Genomic DNA, 16,686 nt, shown 5'->3' with positions numbered 1-16,686 from the left:
AAACCCCATACATGAGGCTACTACCTTTGTCTTTCTCTTCTAATCTGCTTACATGTTTTTTCTTAAACATGACTAAAAGAGATCTCTTGAATCACCAAGTTCCGCTTCCTCTGGTTGCAAACATCTGCATCAAATTATTCTGCTTTTAAACAAAATTAAAGCCAATATTTAAAACTTGGGTTTGCCTCAAATACTGCCTTTCAACTGCAACTGAAGTTACTCTTCATTTTAGCTGAGAAGTGTCTCTCTCTAACAGGTGTACCGAAAGGATCCATACATTAATGAAGAAGCATCCAGACAAAGCTACGTCTTAAAACAGCCAGCAATTAATCATCCAGTACAGAGACAGGAGAGAGACCCAAATCTGATCTACGAATCCCAGGCTCAGTACGCAGAAAAACAGCCGAGTAGGGATTATGAGCAGTCAACATATAGGTATGACTCTACAAACTATGTAGATCAATTTTCTCGTGGTTATGACCCTCGCCTACATTACGATGACCGTGTGCCTCCCTATGAGGAGCACTGGACATATTACGAGGAGAAACAACCCTATAACCAAACAAGAACAGCTTATGAAAACCAGCCTCCTCCTAGGGATCTTGATTCCAGACAAAATCTAGAAGAGAGCACAGAACGCAGCTATTACCCAGCACAACCTCGTTTTGAGGAACCCCCTGCAATGAGCTATGACAGCAGACCTCGCTATGAGCATGCACCCAAAAACTTCAGCTTACCACAAGTGCGATACGAGGATCAACACACGGTTGGATACGACGCCCACGGCCGATACAAACCAGAAGCTCAGCCATACCAGTCAGCCATATCTCGGTCTCCTGAACCCAAGCAGTACTTTGATCCACACATAAGGGGCTATGAACAAGGTCCTCCTCAAGCTTATAATGCTAAAGCTGGACAATATGAGCCTTCTCATAGCACTTCAGGTGTTTCTCTTCCTCCTCCCCCTTCATCACAAACCAAACCAGAAGTTTTGCCTTCCAACAGTAAACCACTGCCTACACCACCATCTCTAGCTGAGGAAGAAGAAGATCCAGCCATGAAACCACAGTCTGTGCGAAGTAGGGTTAAGATATTTGAGAGGAGAAGATCCCCATCTTTGGAAAAAATGAAGGATACAAGTGATACATCAACTGTCAAGGTAAGTAATTTAAGATTTTTAGTTCCTGCTTTTTTGCTAATGAGATTGCACTGCAAGAAGTAAAATATTGTCTCAGAAACAAAGCTTTACTGCTTGTTAAACGTTGCCTTTTAGCAATCTAAATGTGGTATGTTTTAAAAGCAGAACTGAAACACTTCTTGTGAAAACACCTGCCAGAGTCTTGCTATACTGGAAACTCCTCTAATTCTTCCTTTGCTAGTACTTGTTTTTACTTTTGGAGGAAGGGAAGGTAGAGTTTTAGTTTTCTTAATCATAAAGTGCTTTATCTTTCTAAATGGTAGAATTTAAGAGAATATGCTGTGCTTTTTTTTTTTTTTACAGCCTCCAGAACTAGCACCTAAGCCTGCACTCACAAATGTGAGTGGTCCAAAACCAACTTCTCAAAGCCAGTATGAGCACGAGAAGACAACCTACAGGTAGATGCACAACTGATTAAATATAGTTTTCAATATAAGTTTAGAGTATTCAGAAACACATCTTAGTGCTTCAAATCTGAAACTGCAGAGGGGAGTTGCAATGTGTCAGTATGGTTTGTGTATCAATAGTAAAGCGCAGCATGAAGTCAGTTCTCATGGGTGTGATTGCTGGGAGGTGGGGGAAATATACAGTGATTTCTTAGCTTTTTTGAGGAAGAAACTTATGAAGTATCTCTGTTCTGCTCTTTTCTATCTTTAATTGAGCTAATTAGAAAGCAAAATGAAAGGGAAAAGGTAAGGTATAAGGGAAATAAGGGTTTTCTTAGGTATGTCACAACTGTCTAATTTCTATGCAATAAAGGTAAAAAGGCAAGGTGTGCAATTATAAGAATTACACGTTCATTGCTCTATTACTAGCTAGGTTATAAAATAGAGTTGTAATTTGAGCACCTATTCTTGTTAAACTGGGCCAGACAACTGTATATTGTTTTTCTTGGTTAGGGCCCCAGAACCACAGAGACCTCAAGTGAAGCCTCCTGAAGATATTGTGCGCTCCAATCACTATGATCCTGAGGAGGATGAGGAGTATTACAGGAAGCAGCTCTCCTACTTTGATCGCAGGAGTTTTGAAAATAAGCCATCAGCTCAGGTTCCTGCCAGCCATCACTCTGAGCCCACCAAACCAATACATTCACAGAATCAGCTGAACTTCAGCAATTATTCTAAGTAAGTTTGGGTTATTTGGCTTTTTTAATTTGAAAAAGGAGGGGGGCATCTAGGACTAAAGCAGAAATTCTGCCTTTGTTCAGTGGAGTTTAGGGACTTGTACTGAAATGAGATTTTGTATTCACAAAGTCTGAACTTTCTGTTTAGATGTAGCTTTAGTTTAAAAACACATACTTCTAACTTTTTTTTTTTTCTAAATTAATCATTTTTGGCAGGTATTAGGGCCTTCAACATGGTACTTTTACTTACTACTTATTAGCATACAATCATAAAATTGTTTAGGTTGGAAAAGACCACTAAAATCAAGTCCAACCATAACCTAGCACTGCCAGGTCCACTGCTTAAATCAGTCCTTAAGGGCCACATCTATACATCTTTTCACCTCCAGGGATGGTGACTCCACGACTTCCCTGGGCAGCCTGTTCCAATGTCTGATAACCCTTTCAATGAAGAAATAGTTCCCAATATCCAACGTAAAGTACAATTTGAAGTCACTTCCTCTTGTCCTGTCACTTCTTACCAGGAGAGGACACTGACCCCCACCTGGCTAAACTCCTTTTAATGAGTTATAGACTGATAATGTCTCTCCTGAGCCTCCTCCGGGCTGAGCCCCCCAAGCTCCCTCAGCTGCAATTCACAAGACTTGTGCTCCAGACCTTTCCCCAGCCCCGTTGCCATTTTCTGGACCTGCTCAATGTTCTCCTTTGCAGTGAGGGGCCCAGAACTGGACACAGCACTGGAGGTGTGGCCTCAGCAGTGCCCAGCACAGGGGGATGGATGGTCACTGCCCTGGCCCTGTTGGACACACCATGGCTGGGACAGGCCAGGTGCCATCGGCCTTCTTGGCCACCTGGGCACAGCTGGCTCCTGTTCAGCTGCTGTTGACCAGCACTCCCAGGGCCTTTTGCAGCTTTGCAGCCCCTGTACCCCAGCCTGTGGCACTGCAGGGGTTGGTGAGAGCCAAGGGCAGGACCGAGCCTGGGCTGTTCTGAACCTCACAGAGCTGGCCTCAGCCTCAGCCCACTGATCCAGCCTGTCCCAGATGCTTCAGCAGAGCTTTCCTACCCTCCTGCAAACACCCCCACTTCATTTGGAGTCACCCCTGAACCCACTGGGGGAGTTCTCTCAATCCCCTCATCAAGATCATTGGTTGTGTTCTGTCTATGATCATAAGCAGGACATAACAAAGTATTTTCTTAGTCTAATACAGTAGTGCTTACATATTTTAAAGCAAAGGTTTTGATTTATTCCAGTTCTGAATGCATTTGTTCTTGTGCACGTTAGCCATGTTTGACATTAGGAAACTGAGCCTTTGGGGAATATTGCTGAGGCCAGAATTTAATCTGTTGATGGAAACATCTGTTTCCTGTATTGTTTTGCTTCCTTGATTTGGAACATTTTGATACAGAAATTGTGTGAAAGCTGGTACACAGATTTAGTTCAGGTAAAGAGCTGGCTATTTTGGAGGATACTTACACAAACTTTTTGAATACTCTCCACAGTTACCTAAATTTGTTTTGAAACTGTAACAAGATCTGTAGCTGTTACTGTGAAAAGCTACCTTGGCTTGCTGCATGCAGCCTGAAAATGGGGTGGTTTTGAAGGATTTGGTTGTATTGGTTGTATTCCTGCTTGAAACACGGACTATTCAGGTCAAGCTGAAAATCTGGCAGCCTTAATGTAAATGAGATCTTTAGAATCAAATAATAAACTAGCTAGCTGAAGTTTTATAATGTTGAGTGTACGTGCAAGTGATCTTTCATGTACTTGAAACACCATGTTCCAGTGGTTGTCTTAAAGAATTTGAGCTGGGACTTGGGAATACAGTTCTTACTTGTTTGGTCATTGTTTGTGATCTTCCACTGTCTGTCTTTGTGACTTAAGAATGTTGGAATACTCCAAAAAAGCTTGACAGGTTTTAAAGGTTTCACTTTTTTTTTCATAATGATGTCTATATTGGGTGTCTGAAACCAGTTCTGATTCTGAGGCAAGGATGCTTCTTATCCTTCCTTTTCATTTGCCCAGTGTCTTCTGGTGGAAGGATGAGAGCTTAGCTGTTCTGCTCTCTGGGCATCATAGGCACAGACCTAAGAAAACTGTCCTGACTGGCCTCATAGCACTAATTTTCAAAATTCCTCTCTCACATACAAAACCCAGTGTTGCCTACAGATGATCCATCTTGGTCTGTAGGCATGGACTGTGTTGCCATTGAAAATGCAAGTCATGCTTTGGGAGAAGTATTGTGAGCTTTCATCAAGTAATTTTGAGGATTGGAAAATCCTTCAGATGGAGAGTGTCAAAAGCTTTCATTGTACATTCGTTATTTTCTGCAGTGTTGTCATGGTGAAAAGCATGAGAGACAGAAACAACTATTAATTCTTGGTGCAAAACAGCTCATGGTTGAGAGAGATTGTTCCATATTTTTACCTGCTATGTCTGTCTGCTGTGACACTTGTATTCATTGGCTGCTCGGTTGTGGTTGTGTTTTGATTGTGAGTTTTTAACTTCAGGGCTTGTATATGGGTAGGTGACTCTTGCTGCCACAGAGGAGTAAGATAATACTGGTTTTAAGGCTGACAATTGCACGTATCATGTGGGACAAACATGTGTTGTGTTTTTGCTTTGTGAAAGAATGTAACCCTTAACAGGAAGGGACAGACATGGGAAAGAAAATTTACCCAGGGTAGTCCAGTGCAAATAGACAAATACTAAAATATTAATGTAAGCGGGAAGAGATAAACAAGAATGCTGCTCACTTGGACAGTACTGCCTTTAGTACACTGCAGTGTCCTTGTGTGGAAACACAAACCAACTGCTCTCTTGAGGAAACATTAATGTTTAGGACTCTCCTTTCACCAGTTTCCACATTGTTCCTGTTACTTGCTCAGTATTAATAATTTTTCCCAGTGAATTTCTATGGTAATTGCTATTCTGTGAATAAACTCTTCTAAAAATAAACAGGACTAAATTTGGATTATACAGGAACTGTTGATTATGCAATCTCTTGCTTCTGAATAATCTGTATAATGTATTCTGGGTACAGAGGACAGATTTTATTTATTCATGAGCAATAGCTACAACTTTCTTAGTGTTAAATATTAATGTGAAACATCAAATTATGTAAAGTTCTTTGCCACTGAGTAAGTATGGTGACAGTACGTATTTTTCTCATTACAAATTATTTTATTCTTTTATTTTGTATGGGAGTTATTTTCATAATTTAGGAAATTTATGCCATTGCTAAAGCTGCTTTGTAGGGATAATGCCACATCTGCATGTTACAGTTGTCAAGAACTGTAGAATAAGGCACAGTTCCTCTTGATGTGAGAAAATAGTAGAACTTGTAAATGGGTGTGTTTCAGTGGATCTAGGTGAAGCAATTTGAGGCAGAAAACCCTGTTGAGAGTAGTGCATTTGTTGCTGCTTGGTTCAGTGTAGTTACCTGCTTTAGCTTGACCTGCTGCAGAGTGAGGTAAGTGGAGATTTCTTAGCTGAGTGGGGTTTAGAGTACTCACACAAGCAGCTGCAGCCTCAGCTGAGGAGGCAGTGAGGAGCAGCATCCAGACTGCTGAGTGTCTGTTAACTGGAGTCCACTGAACATCAGCAAAGAGCTGCTGTCACACCCATGGCCTTATAACTTGGGTCCTGCTGGTTCATTCTATGGGTTCATTTCTGCTTCATTTCAAGTTAAAGTAACAATTTTGTAGTGAAGATGAAGTGGGAAACAGGTTAGGAAACAGCCTATCAATAATTAGGGGAACTTCATTTATACCCTTAGAAGCTGGAGAGGATCACTTTGGCTGCACACAGGTTCTGAGCAGTGTGGATGAGATTGTGTCTGACCCTTGGGCAGGAGCCTGTGGCACAGTGTGCTTCATACTAAGACACAAATTTGTGCTCTCCTCCCTTCATTAGAAGATACTGGCCTTCCCCATTTTTTTGTTCCCTGGGACACTGGCATTCAGTTCTGATCAGTATGGAATGAGTTGGGTTTTTCTGTGGGCTTTTGCAGAGCTGCCCTCCCCTGGTTTCTATCTCCCTCTGGGAAGCAGTGATTTCAGATGGGCACTTTCCTGAGAGAGCAGCTACTACCCACCTGGAATAAAGGCTCACACCTGTACTGTGAGCATACAGTAATGACTCCTGCTGCTGCATAAATGGCTTTGGATAAAATCAGTGGGAATGGAAGCTTTGAGATTTTTTTTGCAGCCCTCGTTTTGGAGACATGTTCATATAAATGCTGTTTAGATCACTGATCTTCTCATTCATGTGGTGATCAGGCAGACTTTCAAAAGTTACCAGCCTTTTCTTAGTTTCATAGCATACTCCTCTGAAGCACCAAGGTGGTTGGTGTCTAGAATTGTTGCCTGTTGAATGTTTATGAACGTACAGAAAGGGAAGGGATGAGGGAAAGCTGTCCTCATGTACAATATATTTTCTTGCTACATGTAAGCAAGGTAAGTGTTAAAAATCAAAGGAAGCCATCAGTATACTTATGATTCTCTCTCCTAGTATTCATAAACAGTTCTAGGGTGTCCTTTTAGGTAGTATTGAACACAACCAAAATCATTTTATGGTGTGGGCTCTCAGTTGCTATGAATGTGCCCTCAGTACACGTTCTGCAGTACAGTACAAAACTACTGTCATTCTGTGAATGTTATGGTGAAGAAGTTGTTTCAAATTGGACCATGTGAGAGGTTGTTAATTTCTTTCAGTGTATTGAATAACTTTGTTTATACAGATTGTAACAAATGGCTTAGTGTAATCTCATTCTTACTTTTAATATCTGCCAGTACAAGATCTTGATTACCTCCTAATTCACTGACCAAATGTCATATGGAGTATAGTATGTGATCACTGTACACATGCATATGGTAAAGGTTTTGTCAGAAACATCTGTGATAGTGTCTCTGTTTCAACAACCTTGTCATATGACAGCTGCTAGGACTAACATAAAAAGTGTGAAGAAATAATATGCTCAAGATAGAATGACTGTTTTCTTTCATTCTTCTATTGCTGTTTGCTTTGCCATCACCTAGATTTCTTGGCTCTTACACTAGCTATGACTACTTGAAAAGGAACATCAAGTGGTAAGACTGTTGTTGATGTGAGGATGTTTTCAGGTGTCCTCTCACTGTTACATTTCATCACAGGCATTATGTGCACTTAAAATTTGAAACACACAAAATCTGGAAGTAAGCGCAATAAATATTTTGCAATCCAAAATTACAGGTGTTTGTGAAATCGGTCCTTTTCTGAAGTAAATCTGTGGAAAAACATTTCTAATGAAAGAAAAATGTTTTGAAAATAAGATTTTAAACTTACATACACTATGCACATAAAGCTAGTGAAGCTTAAGCTGATTACATTTCTAATTAAGATGGCATTGCTCAAATACTAGGTGTATTTAAAGAAGTTATATTAGAATCCATTGTCCTCTTGGCTAATTATGCTTTTCAAAAACAACTCCAAAAAGAAGTGGATCTGCATTTTTCTTTCAAAGACCCATGAAATTAGAGAACACTCTTTCATTGAAATTGCTCCAAATGAAAAATTAATATCTAGTAGGCAATTATGCAAATACACCTGAAATGTCATCTGCCTTTTGTTTGCCTTGGTTTGTGTTACTAATCTTCTAAAGGTCAATGTTGTCTGAATCTCTTGTGCTTATCAATAAATGTTTCTATACTTGAGACAGGCTATTCAAGAAAATAATGTTTTAATGTTTATAGGAAGAGATGGAAATCAGGTGATCATAGAAGACAAAAAATAGCAGTGAGTGCAGGAGCTGTGAGGAAACTGAACAGTCAAATGTTTGGTTTTTAATTCTATTTCAACAGGGGGAAACCTGATACTGAATCAATGGACAGACCTGTTGGTGAAAAACGCTATGAGCCAATCCCTCAAGTTACAACTCCTCCTCCTGCTTCTTCAGTCCAGTACACACAGCCACAGTCAATTAACAGTCCTGTCCTGTCTCTCCCAGCACACCACAAGCCTGCACTTTCTGAAGGTGAGCAGTTACAAAGCTGACCTTTGTGGGAACAGCTATTGCTTGTCAGGTGCTTGTGGGGCTGCTTCAGCATGTCTACATGAGTAACTCTCTTGTTCTCTAACTGAAACATGGAATAATTATTGTTGAAAATAGTTTTTTACTGTAGTGAGATTGAGTTTTATGAAATTATTTTGTGATTCTATCTGAAACCAGGTAGCTTCCAGGTATTAATAGTACCTGTAACTGTCTCAGTTGTCTCAGCAAAGGTGAAGTAAAACTCCCGGTGCTTTGGACCAGCATTCTTTTGACATGAGTAATAGTTGTAGGCTTCTAAACATGAAAGAAAACGTTATCACTTTCACATTGAAGGGATTGCCCAGTTCAATTGAATTATCTGGTTTGTGCAAGCACTCAATGGTATTTCAGTACTGTTTTTCTGAGGGTTTGATCATTATATAAATTATTCTAACCTTTCTATTGAAAGGTCATACCATTGTCTCCAACATGTTTAATGAAATGTTAGATAACTTGCCTAGATCTACAAAATGCAATAGGACAGATGATCTAAGAGAGCTAAGCTGAACCTGTATATTTTTTATACCAAAGATTAAGAATTGACTAAAATGTGTTCTTATGCCTCAGTGAATGTGACTAGGCATTTCTGGTGGTTACTGACAAGTTCGGGTATTTTCATTTTCATTGCAGTTAACTCTGTGTCCGACCCTCCTCCACCTCAGAATAAGTCAGCAATTTTCAGATCCTCTAGAGAGGACACTGTGCAGTCCACTTTTTACCCTCAGAAAAGCTTCCCTGACAAAGGCCCTGTTAATGGAACTGAGCAGATTCAGAAAACAGTCACTCCTTCCTACAACCGCTTCTCAACCAAACCTTACACAAGCGCTGCACGGCCCTTTGAGCGCAAGTTTGAGAGTCCCAAATTCAACCACAATCTCTTGCCAAATGAAGCTCAGCATAAACCAGAGTTGCCATCAAAATCTTCAAATTCTCCTCAACCAATTTTGAAAGCACACAGCTCATCGCAGCCTCCCGACTTTGAGAGTGGAATGGACACCTATGCTGTACAGGTCGACAAGCCTAAATATCAACCAAATAATGTTAATGCTGTGCCTAAAGCCATTCCTGTAAGGTGAGCTGCTACTCCTTCTCTTTCCCCTTGTACATCCATAGGTCATCTGTGAAAAATACAGCTTTTTAAATTCTGCTTCCAATTTCTGTTGATGATATGGTTGAAAGATGGATGTTAAGATTATAAATTCTGCAAAAGGATAGATACTTAAAATGTGTTTTATGTCTCTGTACTGACTTGCATTCTGTTATTAGAAAGTGGCATGGCTTTTACTTCCTATTTCTCATACTAAATTACAAATTTTCTGGTAAATAGTAATAATTTGTCCTTGCAATCTATTTCCAGAAGATGGAATTAATTTCTAAAGATAGCTATTGCACTGAATTGTATTTATTGTGTGCTTAGAGAGACCTCATGGGACATGTGGATAAGGGATACTTTAAAAATACTTGTGAAAAGAGAAAGTAATTTCTGTAATTTCATATAGATGTTCTTTACTGTGGGACAAACCAGCAGCTGCTTAATTACAGCTCATGCTTGCCTAATATGCTTTAATACGTATAAGAACTATGTCAAGAGCTTACAAATGCTGTTACAACCTTAAACTATTTGCTTTTGCAGAACAGTGTTTTATTAATATTTTATTTCAAGATAATAACAACGCATGAACCAGACTTAAAATTTTGCTGTTTGTCCTATATGCTCTTAAGCACCTGAGAAATGTTTTATGCTAGGTAGTTCTGTAGACTGCTGCATTTTGGAGTTACTGGTTCTTTGAGTGAAATTCTTTTGAAACTTTTCTGAAAACTTCATCAAGTTTCCTGAAAGTTACAAGTTTCTCTTTAGTTGTAGCCTGGCAACCTGGAAAAAGTGTGTAAATTTTTTTTTATATAGATTATTATTATTATTATTATTTGTTGTTGTTGTTGTTTTTGTTGGTTTTTTTTTACAAGCTTTGTTTTCTATATATGTGTAAGTAGAAGGGTCCAGTGTCATTTGAGTAAGAATTATTAGTTATTCTGGTATTAAAGTCAGAATGGGGTTTTGGAAAAAAACCAAACTTTCCAATGTTAGTTGTATTTACTTTTCTGAAGCTGAATGTGTAGCTGAGATAAGCTCTTTCTCTATAATGCCAGAAGCAGGCAGTTGGAAACACAAGATTCAGGTGGTGTGAATTCTTGCTTTAACTTCTTGCTGAATGTTTTCAGAGTTTGTGAGATTTGGTGGGTTTTTCTTTGTTGAGGGTTTCTTTCTTTGTTTTGGGGCTTTTCTTGGGTGGAATTGGTTTTTTTGACACAGTTTCAGGAAGGAAATATTGATAAAACTGCTAGGCTTTCTGTCTTTTCAGCCCTACAGCACTTGAGGATGAGGAGGAGGAAGATGGACACACTGTTGTAGCCACAGCAAGAGGTGTATTTAACAGCAATGGTGGTGTATTGAGCTCCATAGAGACTGGAGTTAGTATTATTATACCACAAGGAGCCATTCCAGAGGGAATAGAGCAAGAAATATATTTCAAAGTCTGCAGAGACAACAGTATACTTCCACCTTTGGATAAAGAGAAAGGTAACAGCTGGCACTGTACACTGTTCTGTTATTTAATACAATTATTTTCTAACAGGAACAAAACAGAATATGAAAACAACCTTAATGTGCTTCAATGGCTTTCATTTTGAGATTGTAGTGTGTTCTATTGGAAAGTCACTTAAGTGAGAAGCAATCTTGTGCTTTACTGACAGGTCTAAATGTTCATATTTTTTCCAAATTGAGTTACTGAGTAGCTCTACAGCGTAATTGTGTAATACTTAGAATGTATTCCACAAAAAGTGAGTAACAGACTTTTCTTTCTCTTAACTGTAGGTGAAACACTTCTCAGCCCCTTGGTAATGTGTGGGCCTCATGGACTGAAATTCCTGAAGCCAGTGGAGCTGCGCCTGCCACACTGTGCGTCTATGACCCCTGATGGTTGGTCTTTTGCTCTAAAATCCTCCGACTCCTCGTCGGGTATGCTGTCCTCCCTCTGTCCTTTTGGGGCTTTTGGGTGCTATCGAATAATTTAAGTTATTTTGGCTAAAGGTGATGCTGTGTAATACAAAATCTCAATCATTGTATTTGTGTCAAACTCTCCCATTTCACTTTCATTACAAATGTCTTTCTTACATTTACTCATGGTGCAAATTCATAGCTAGAACCATGATAGCAGAAAAAGAGTAATATCTCTAGTCTATTAAATATTACCATATTTTTCTATTCTGTCTTCTTTCTTGAGGACTGCTACAGCTGAATACACTTGAAATGATAGTCGCACTAAAATTGAGAGGAAATGAATATGTACCTCTGATTGGCCTTTGTAACATAACTGGTGTTTGTCTGTTGCTTAATTAACCATATAGGACTCTGGCAAATCTTAACAATCTGCATGCTCATAAATCATGATTTAACGCTTGTTAACTGTTTCCATGTGTGCAAGTTGATGCTAACAATTGGGTCATTTAAGAAAACTATAGTGTTCAGTAAAAGCATTTACAATTTATTCTAATGTAGCTGGTTTCTCCAAAAGACTTTTCTTGCTTGCTCCTACCTATCTCTCCTCTACTGCCTTTATCCAGAAGTCTCTGGTTGATAGTAAAAGTTGCAACTAGGTTGCAATTTTATTTACCTGTTCATTTTTACCTCACTGTGGCTTTCTGGGATGAGGGAGAGAATGTATTGGCTGAAATTGTCAGTGAGGAGCCTAATTGAGAATTCTGGGCAAGTTTCAAGCAATTTCATGAAACGGCTGTGAGGTTACAGAGATTTAAAAAGGAATGTTTGCACATCTGAGGAAAAGAGTCTTAAGGTTTTATTCAGCTACTTTCAAAATTTATGGTGGAAGATTCAAGCCATTTATGTGCACATGTGATCTGAGTACTGAGTGAAAAATGTATTTCTCTATACAGCATTTAAGCCACCATGTATGCATATCTTCTCTCACCAATGTATCTATCACTGTCAACACCAAAGCACTGATGCTTTGAAAGATTGAAGCATCAATCCCCTTCATGGGGAATCAATAATCTAGAGGTATTAATGGCAATAATTTTTAGTTGTTTTTTATAAGCTATTCTATGCATGTGTTGCATGCATCTATTTAACAATGTGTGTATACATGGCAGTGTTAAAACACGGGCTCAGAAACGATAGAGTCCCAAAAGATATGACAACTATGTACAAAACCAACAGAGCACTTCCTTTGTAACTAATAGCACCTGTTCATGAACTTACTTGAAGTGAAGGGAGAGGACTCAAATGACCTAAACAATAACTGAAGTCACTGAGACATTCTCCTCCCTTTCCAAAGTGGGATGTGTGTGTGCGCGCATGTGTGGGTGAAAGCAAGAGCGTGTATATTTAAACCCTAACACTTTCTGTACTGTAAATATAACACCACATTCTGTTAATCTGAAATGGGATGTATATCATAACATTGCTCTTTTGAGACAAACTTAAAGATTAGGCAATTCTGTCTTATGATATGTAAGTAGACCATACTGTGTCTTAAATAAATAATTGTTTTCTCTCTTTCTAAATTAGTTGGTTATGGGACTCTGATTCTTGGGGTGGCTCTATTATAACAATTTATGCAATTCTGGGGTTTTTCTCTCTTCAGTCGTCTGCTCTACCTCATCTTTTCTCAATGTATCCATGTTCTGTCCTAAAAGTGACATTCATTTGCACTTACTAACATCCTTTCTGCCACATTTAAGCCTCATACATTGGTATTTTACTCTTAAACCCTGCAAAAGCTTAACTGATTCTGGTATTAAAGCTGACTGGGAAACAAAGTTGCCTTTTATGGCCACACTGATTAGAACATAAGAAATACTGAGTGATCTCTTTATTTTCCTTTTCAAAGCAGTTTTATGGGAAAATATGGGAAAACCATCCTCCATAGCTATGTATTTAGAAGGAAAGGTTGGAAACAAGTCTGCCTGTCCCATGTGCAAGACTAGGACCCGACCGTCTTACAGTCCTGCTCTACTCTTTTAATACGTTTGGACATAAGAGTTGGGAATGGAAATTCCTGAATCTATAAAAGGAAAAATTCTCCAGCATTGTTGAGGTTTTTGATTGAAATAAGCAGTCTCAGCTGGTTGGAGTAAATTTGTTTGTGTCCTCTGACTATACACCGGCCACTTCTATTCTTTGTCACTGCGTTAGATGTTGCCATCACTCAGTGCATTGTGTACTTCATTTTGTTTTCATGAGTTCAAGAAAATTATGTGGAATTTGTATCATTCTCGCTTAATACCAAGGCCTCAGGTGTGTGACTGGGTTCTTTAGCTTGTTACATGTTTCTCCTCAAGGCAGATTTATTTGGCCAAGCTACTTAATGTCATTTATCTGAAAGGCTTAAGAGAAGTTCAGTGCATTTTTCACTTTCTACCATAGTAGGATGATGACACCTTTTGTGTAGTAGCAACTCTTGGTAGTGATTTTAGGTGGGTAAATGAAGAATACTGTCTCCACTTAAGAGACAATTGACTGTGTAGAGGGAATGTAACCTTTGGTCTGGTGAGATGGCAGCTGATGGCATTCTGTTGTAACAGATTGTTACCCAGAACCTTTGACCAGGAGTAGATAAGATGTGTTGTAAAGATTTTTATGTACCAGTTAACTGGAATACCTTTCAGTATTTCAGGCTTTTAAACACTTACACTGGATGTAGCTGCAAAATGACTACAATCCTGTCTACAATTATTTTCATCATAGAAAATAAAACTACCAATGTGTCATAGTGCTTAGTTACAACATAACTTCTGATTTGCCTCATCTGTGCTCAGAACTGTTCCAAGACACTTCAAATGCATCTTACCCGCATTGGCTTCTAAAATTTCTTTTTTTTTTTTTTTTTTTTAATGGCAGTTTAGGAAGGAGCCAGTGAACACCTGATTCACTGTTAACAAGTCTCAAATGGAAAGCACTGTGTTGGTGCAGTAGAGTAGTATGAGTTACGTTTACCAGTTCCTGAGTGCCACAGCATCTGTTTTGAATAACTGACCTATGTTATATGAAAATTAAGGGATTTTTTTTAATAACATGCAAACTGCAGGGTTTTTTTAAACCATCAAACAAAACAGCAACAAAGGAAAAAAAAAAGAAAAAACAAAAGAGGTGTTGCTTCAGAACTTAAAAGCTCCTGTCCAAAAGCTTGGTTGTTTCAAGATGTACACTGTGTGACAGCAGATACTAAACACCAGCATTGTGTTTTCCTCCCACAGGTGACCCCAAAACCTGGCAGAACAAGTCTCTTCCCGGGGATCCAAACTATCTTGTTGGAGCAAACTGTGTCTCAGTCCTAATTGACCACTTCTAAATATTAAGTTAGCTGACTGAGTAAATAATATGAAACTGAGATGGACCTTACATATAAACTGAACCACTCTATCAAGTATTAACTGTTCTATAAGTGATAATGGATCTTAGTGTTTAAGCATCTTGCTTTAACTAACAATGAATTAGCAAGTACATTCTTTGAACCATGGTCACAATACATGCCACAAGCAGGGAGTGTACAGGGGGAACAAGGCGTTTGCAGGTTCTGTATGCTTTGGTTTGGTTGTTCTTGTGTGTTGGGTTTTTTGTTTCTTTTTTTCTGTTGCTGGTTTTTTTTTTGTTTTGTTTTTTTTGAGGTTTTTTTTTTTTCTCTGTTAAAGGACACTACTAGTATTTTGTTGTTATCTGAAAGTACCAATGAAACTATACACAGAGGAACTAAATTTTTTTCCTACTCCAGTGTCGAAAACACAGATTTTGGCCTGCGTTTTTGCAACTGTGTGTTTTTAACTCACGAGACTACCTTTTGGTCTGGTTTTTAAATGACTTTTGGTGTATATGTCCAATGAAATGGCAGTCAGCTTGGGGTAGCACAGTTTAGATGTTTTCCTCTGCTGAGAGGTAATGCAAACACATCTACTTGCTGTATATGGAAACATTGTCCTGAGAACAGGGGGGAGGGGGAAAAGCATGTGGGATGACTATGGTTCAGATGCCTCTGTGGATTTGTAAATTAACCACATTATTACAGACCTATTAACCAGCAGGGATGCCTTACCCTCATGTTTTTAATAGTCTTAGCTCTCATAGTTCTCTGTATTAAGTTTGTATGGCTTTTGTGCTTACGTAGATATTATATCATGAGAGACTGGGGTGGGGGGGAACAACAACCACAAAAAATTGTGAGTTTGGTTTAGAGAACGAGCATTGTTTGTGTTCATCAGCCAGAAGAGAACCAGAAGAAAATGATGGTATGTTTTCTGCTATGCATTTGAAAATTTATAGATGTTATAGACTGCTTGTATATAATGCGTGCATACCACTTTTGTTTTTGGTTTGTAAATTAACTTTTATAAGCTTTACCTTTTTATATATATAAATATATATAAAAACAAACAAAGTTTCTTAAGGATATCTTTGTATTCTCATACCTTTTGAGCCTTGAACTTTGACATCTGCAGCAATAAAGCAGCATTTCTACAATATACGAACGAGGACATTTTTTAAAAATGCACAAAGTTGTTACCTTTTAAAGTGCTGCATTTAAAGAATATAACTCGGAATTCTCTACTTTGATTAAATTCTTGAAAAGTATCCCTACTGTAATTTGTCATAAGGATGCTGTACTATGTGCCCTGAAATGTATTTTTTTACTAATAGACAATTTATTACGGCACAATGGCACTACTACTGTTTAGATAATATACCACTGCATTCTGTTAATGAGTTATTAGCTATTCAGGTGTGGCTGATTTTTTTTTTCTCTGCAGTTATTAAAAATTACACGTTTCTAAATATACAGAATAAAACTGTTTTTAAAATAATAAAGATGATTGTAGTACCTTATTGTTTCTGAAATGCATTTATGTGTACATAACAGAGTTTTGATTTTATTTTTTCTGTGTAAGTAAACAGCTGGATTCTGCCATATGTTCATAGCTGTAGCAGATCTCCTTTGTGGAGTCAGTTGCTGCTGAAATGATGAACTCCAGTGTGGATCCATTGGAATTATCAATACAAGTAGGAGTGGTAGACTTCTCTCTTGGCTCATTATGTTGGGCTAATTTAGCTGTGACGCCCAATCTTCCAAAAACCTTGGTAATGTTCTTGCATGTAGATTTACACACAGTTTAGCTCTATTTATTTTCAAGTTATTCCTACAGAGTCCTATTACTTGACTGGAGTATTCCATGGCTAACTACTATTAGTCTTCTCAGGGAAAATAAGTTCTAAAAGATATTTTTAA

The 16,686-nt window shown here is 38.5% G+C and overlaps 1 protein-coding gene across 7 annotated transcripts in view; it reads left to right on the top strand.

Annotated features, from left to right (window-relative positions):
• Nucleotides 1–16,281, top strand: part of TJP1 (tight junction protein 1) — a gene marked incomplete at its 5' end in the record, with an annotated part of 157,411 nt that extends 141,130 nt beyond the window's left edge. For 3 of the 7 annotated variants that reach the window (XM_083871027.1, XM_083871031.1, XM_083871030.1), the window contains 8 exons: nt 257–1,159; nt 1,502–1,596; nt 2,098–2,322; nt 8,163–8,335; nt 9,023–9,464; nt 10,753–10,970; nt 11,265–11,408; nt 14,666–16,281. In XM_083871027.1, the coding sequence (XP_083727153.1) occupies nt 257–1,159; nt 1,502–1,596; nt 2,098–2,322; nt 8,163–8,335; nt 9,023–9,464; nt 10,753–10,970; nt 11,265–11,408; nt 14,666–14,760 (2,295 nt within the window). In that variant the 3' untranslated portion in view covers nt 14,761–16,281. The remainder of the gene's footprint in view (nt 1–256; nt 1,160–1,501; nt 1,597–2,097; nt 2,323–8,162; nt 8,336–9,022; nt 9,465–10,752; nt 10,971–11,264; nt 11,409–14,665) is intronic. The other 4 variants (XM_083871029.1, XM_083871033.1, XM_083871032.1 and 1 more) reach the window with 3 other exon arrangements.
• Nucleotides 16,282–16,686: the final 405 nt, after the last annotated feature.

Source organism: Zosterops lateralis (genome assembly GCF_965231275.1).
Source record: "Zosterops lateralis genome assembly, chromosome: 13".
In the NCBI taxonomy this organism is placed as follows: Eukaryota; Metazoa; Chordata; class Aves; order Passeriformes; family Zosteropidae; genus Zosterops; species Zosterops lateralis.
Note: the sequence above shows the minus strand (reverse complement) of the source record. Positions and strands in the feature narration are given on the sequence as shown.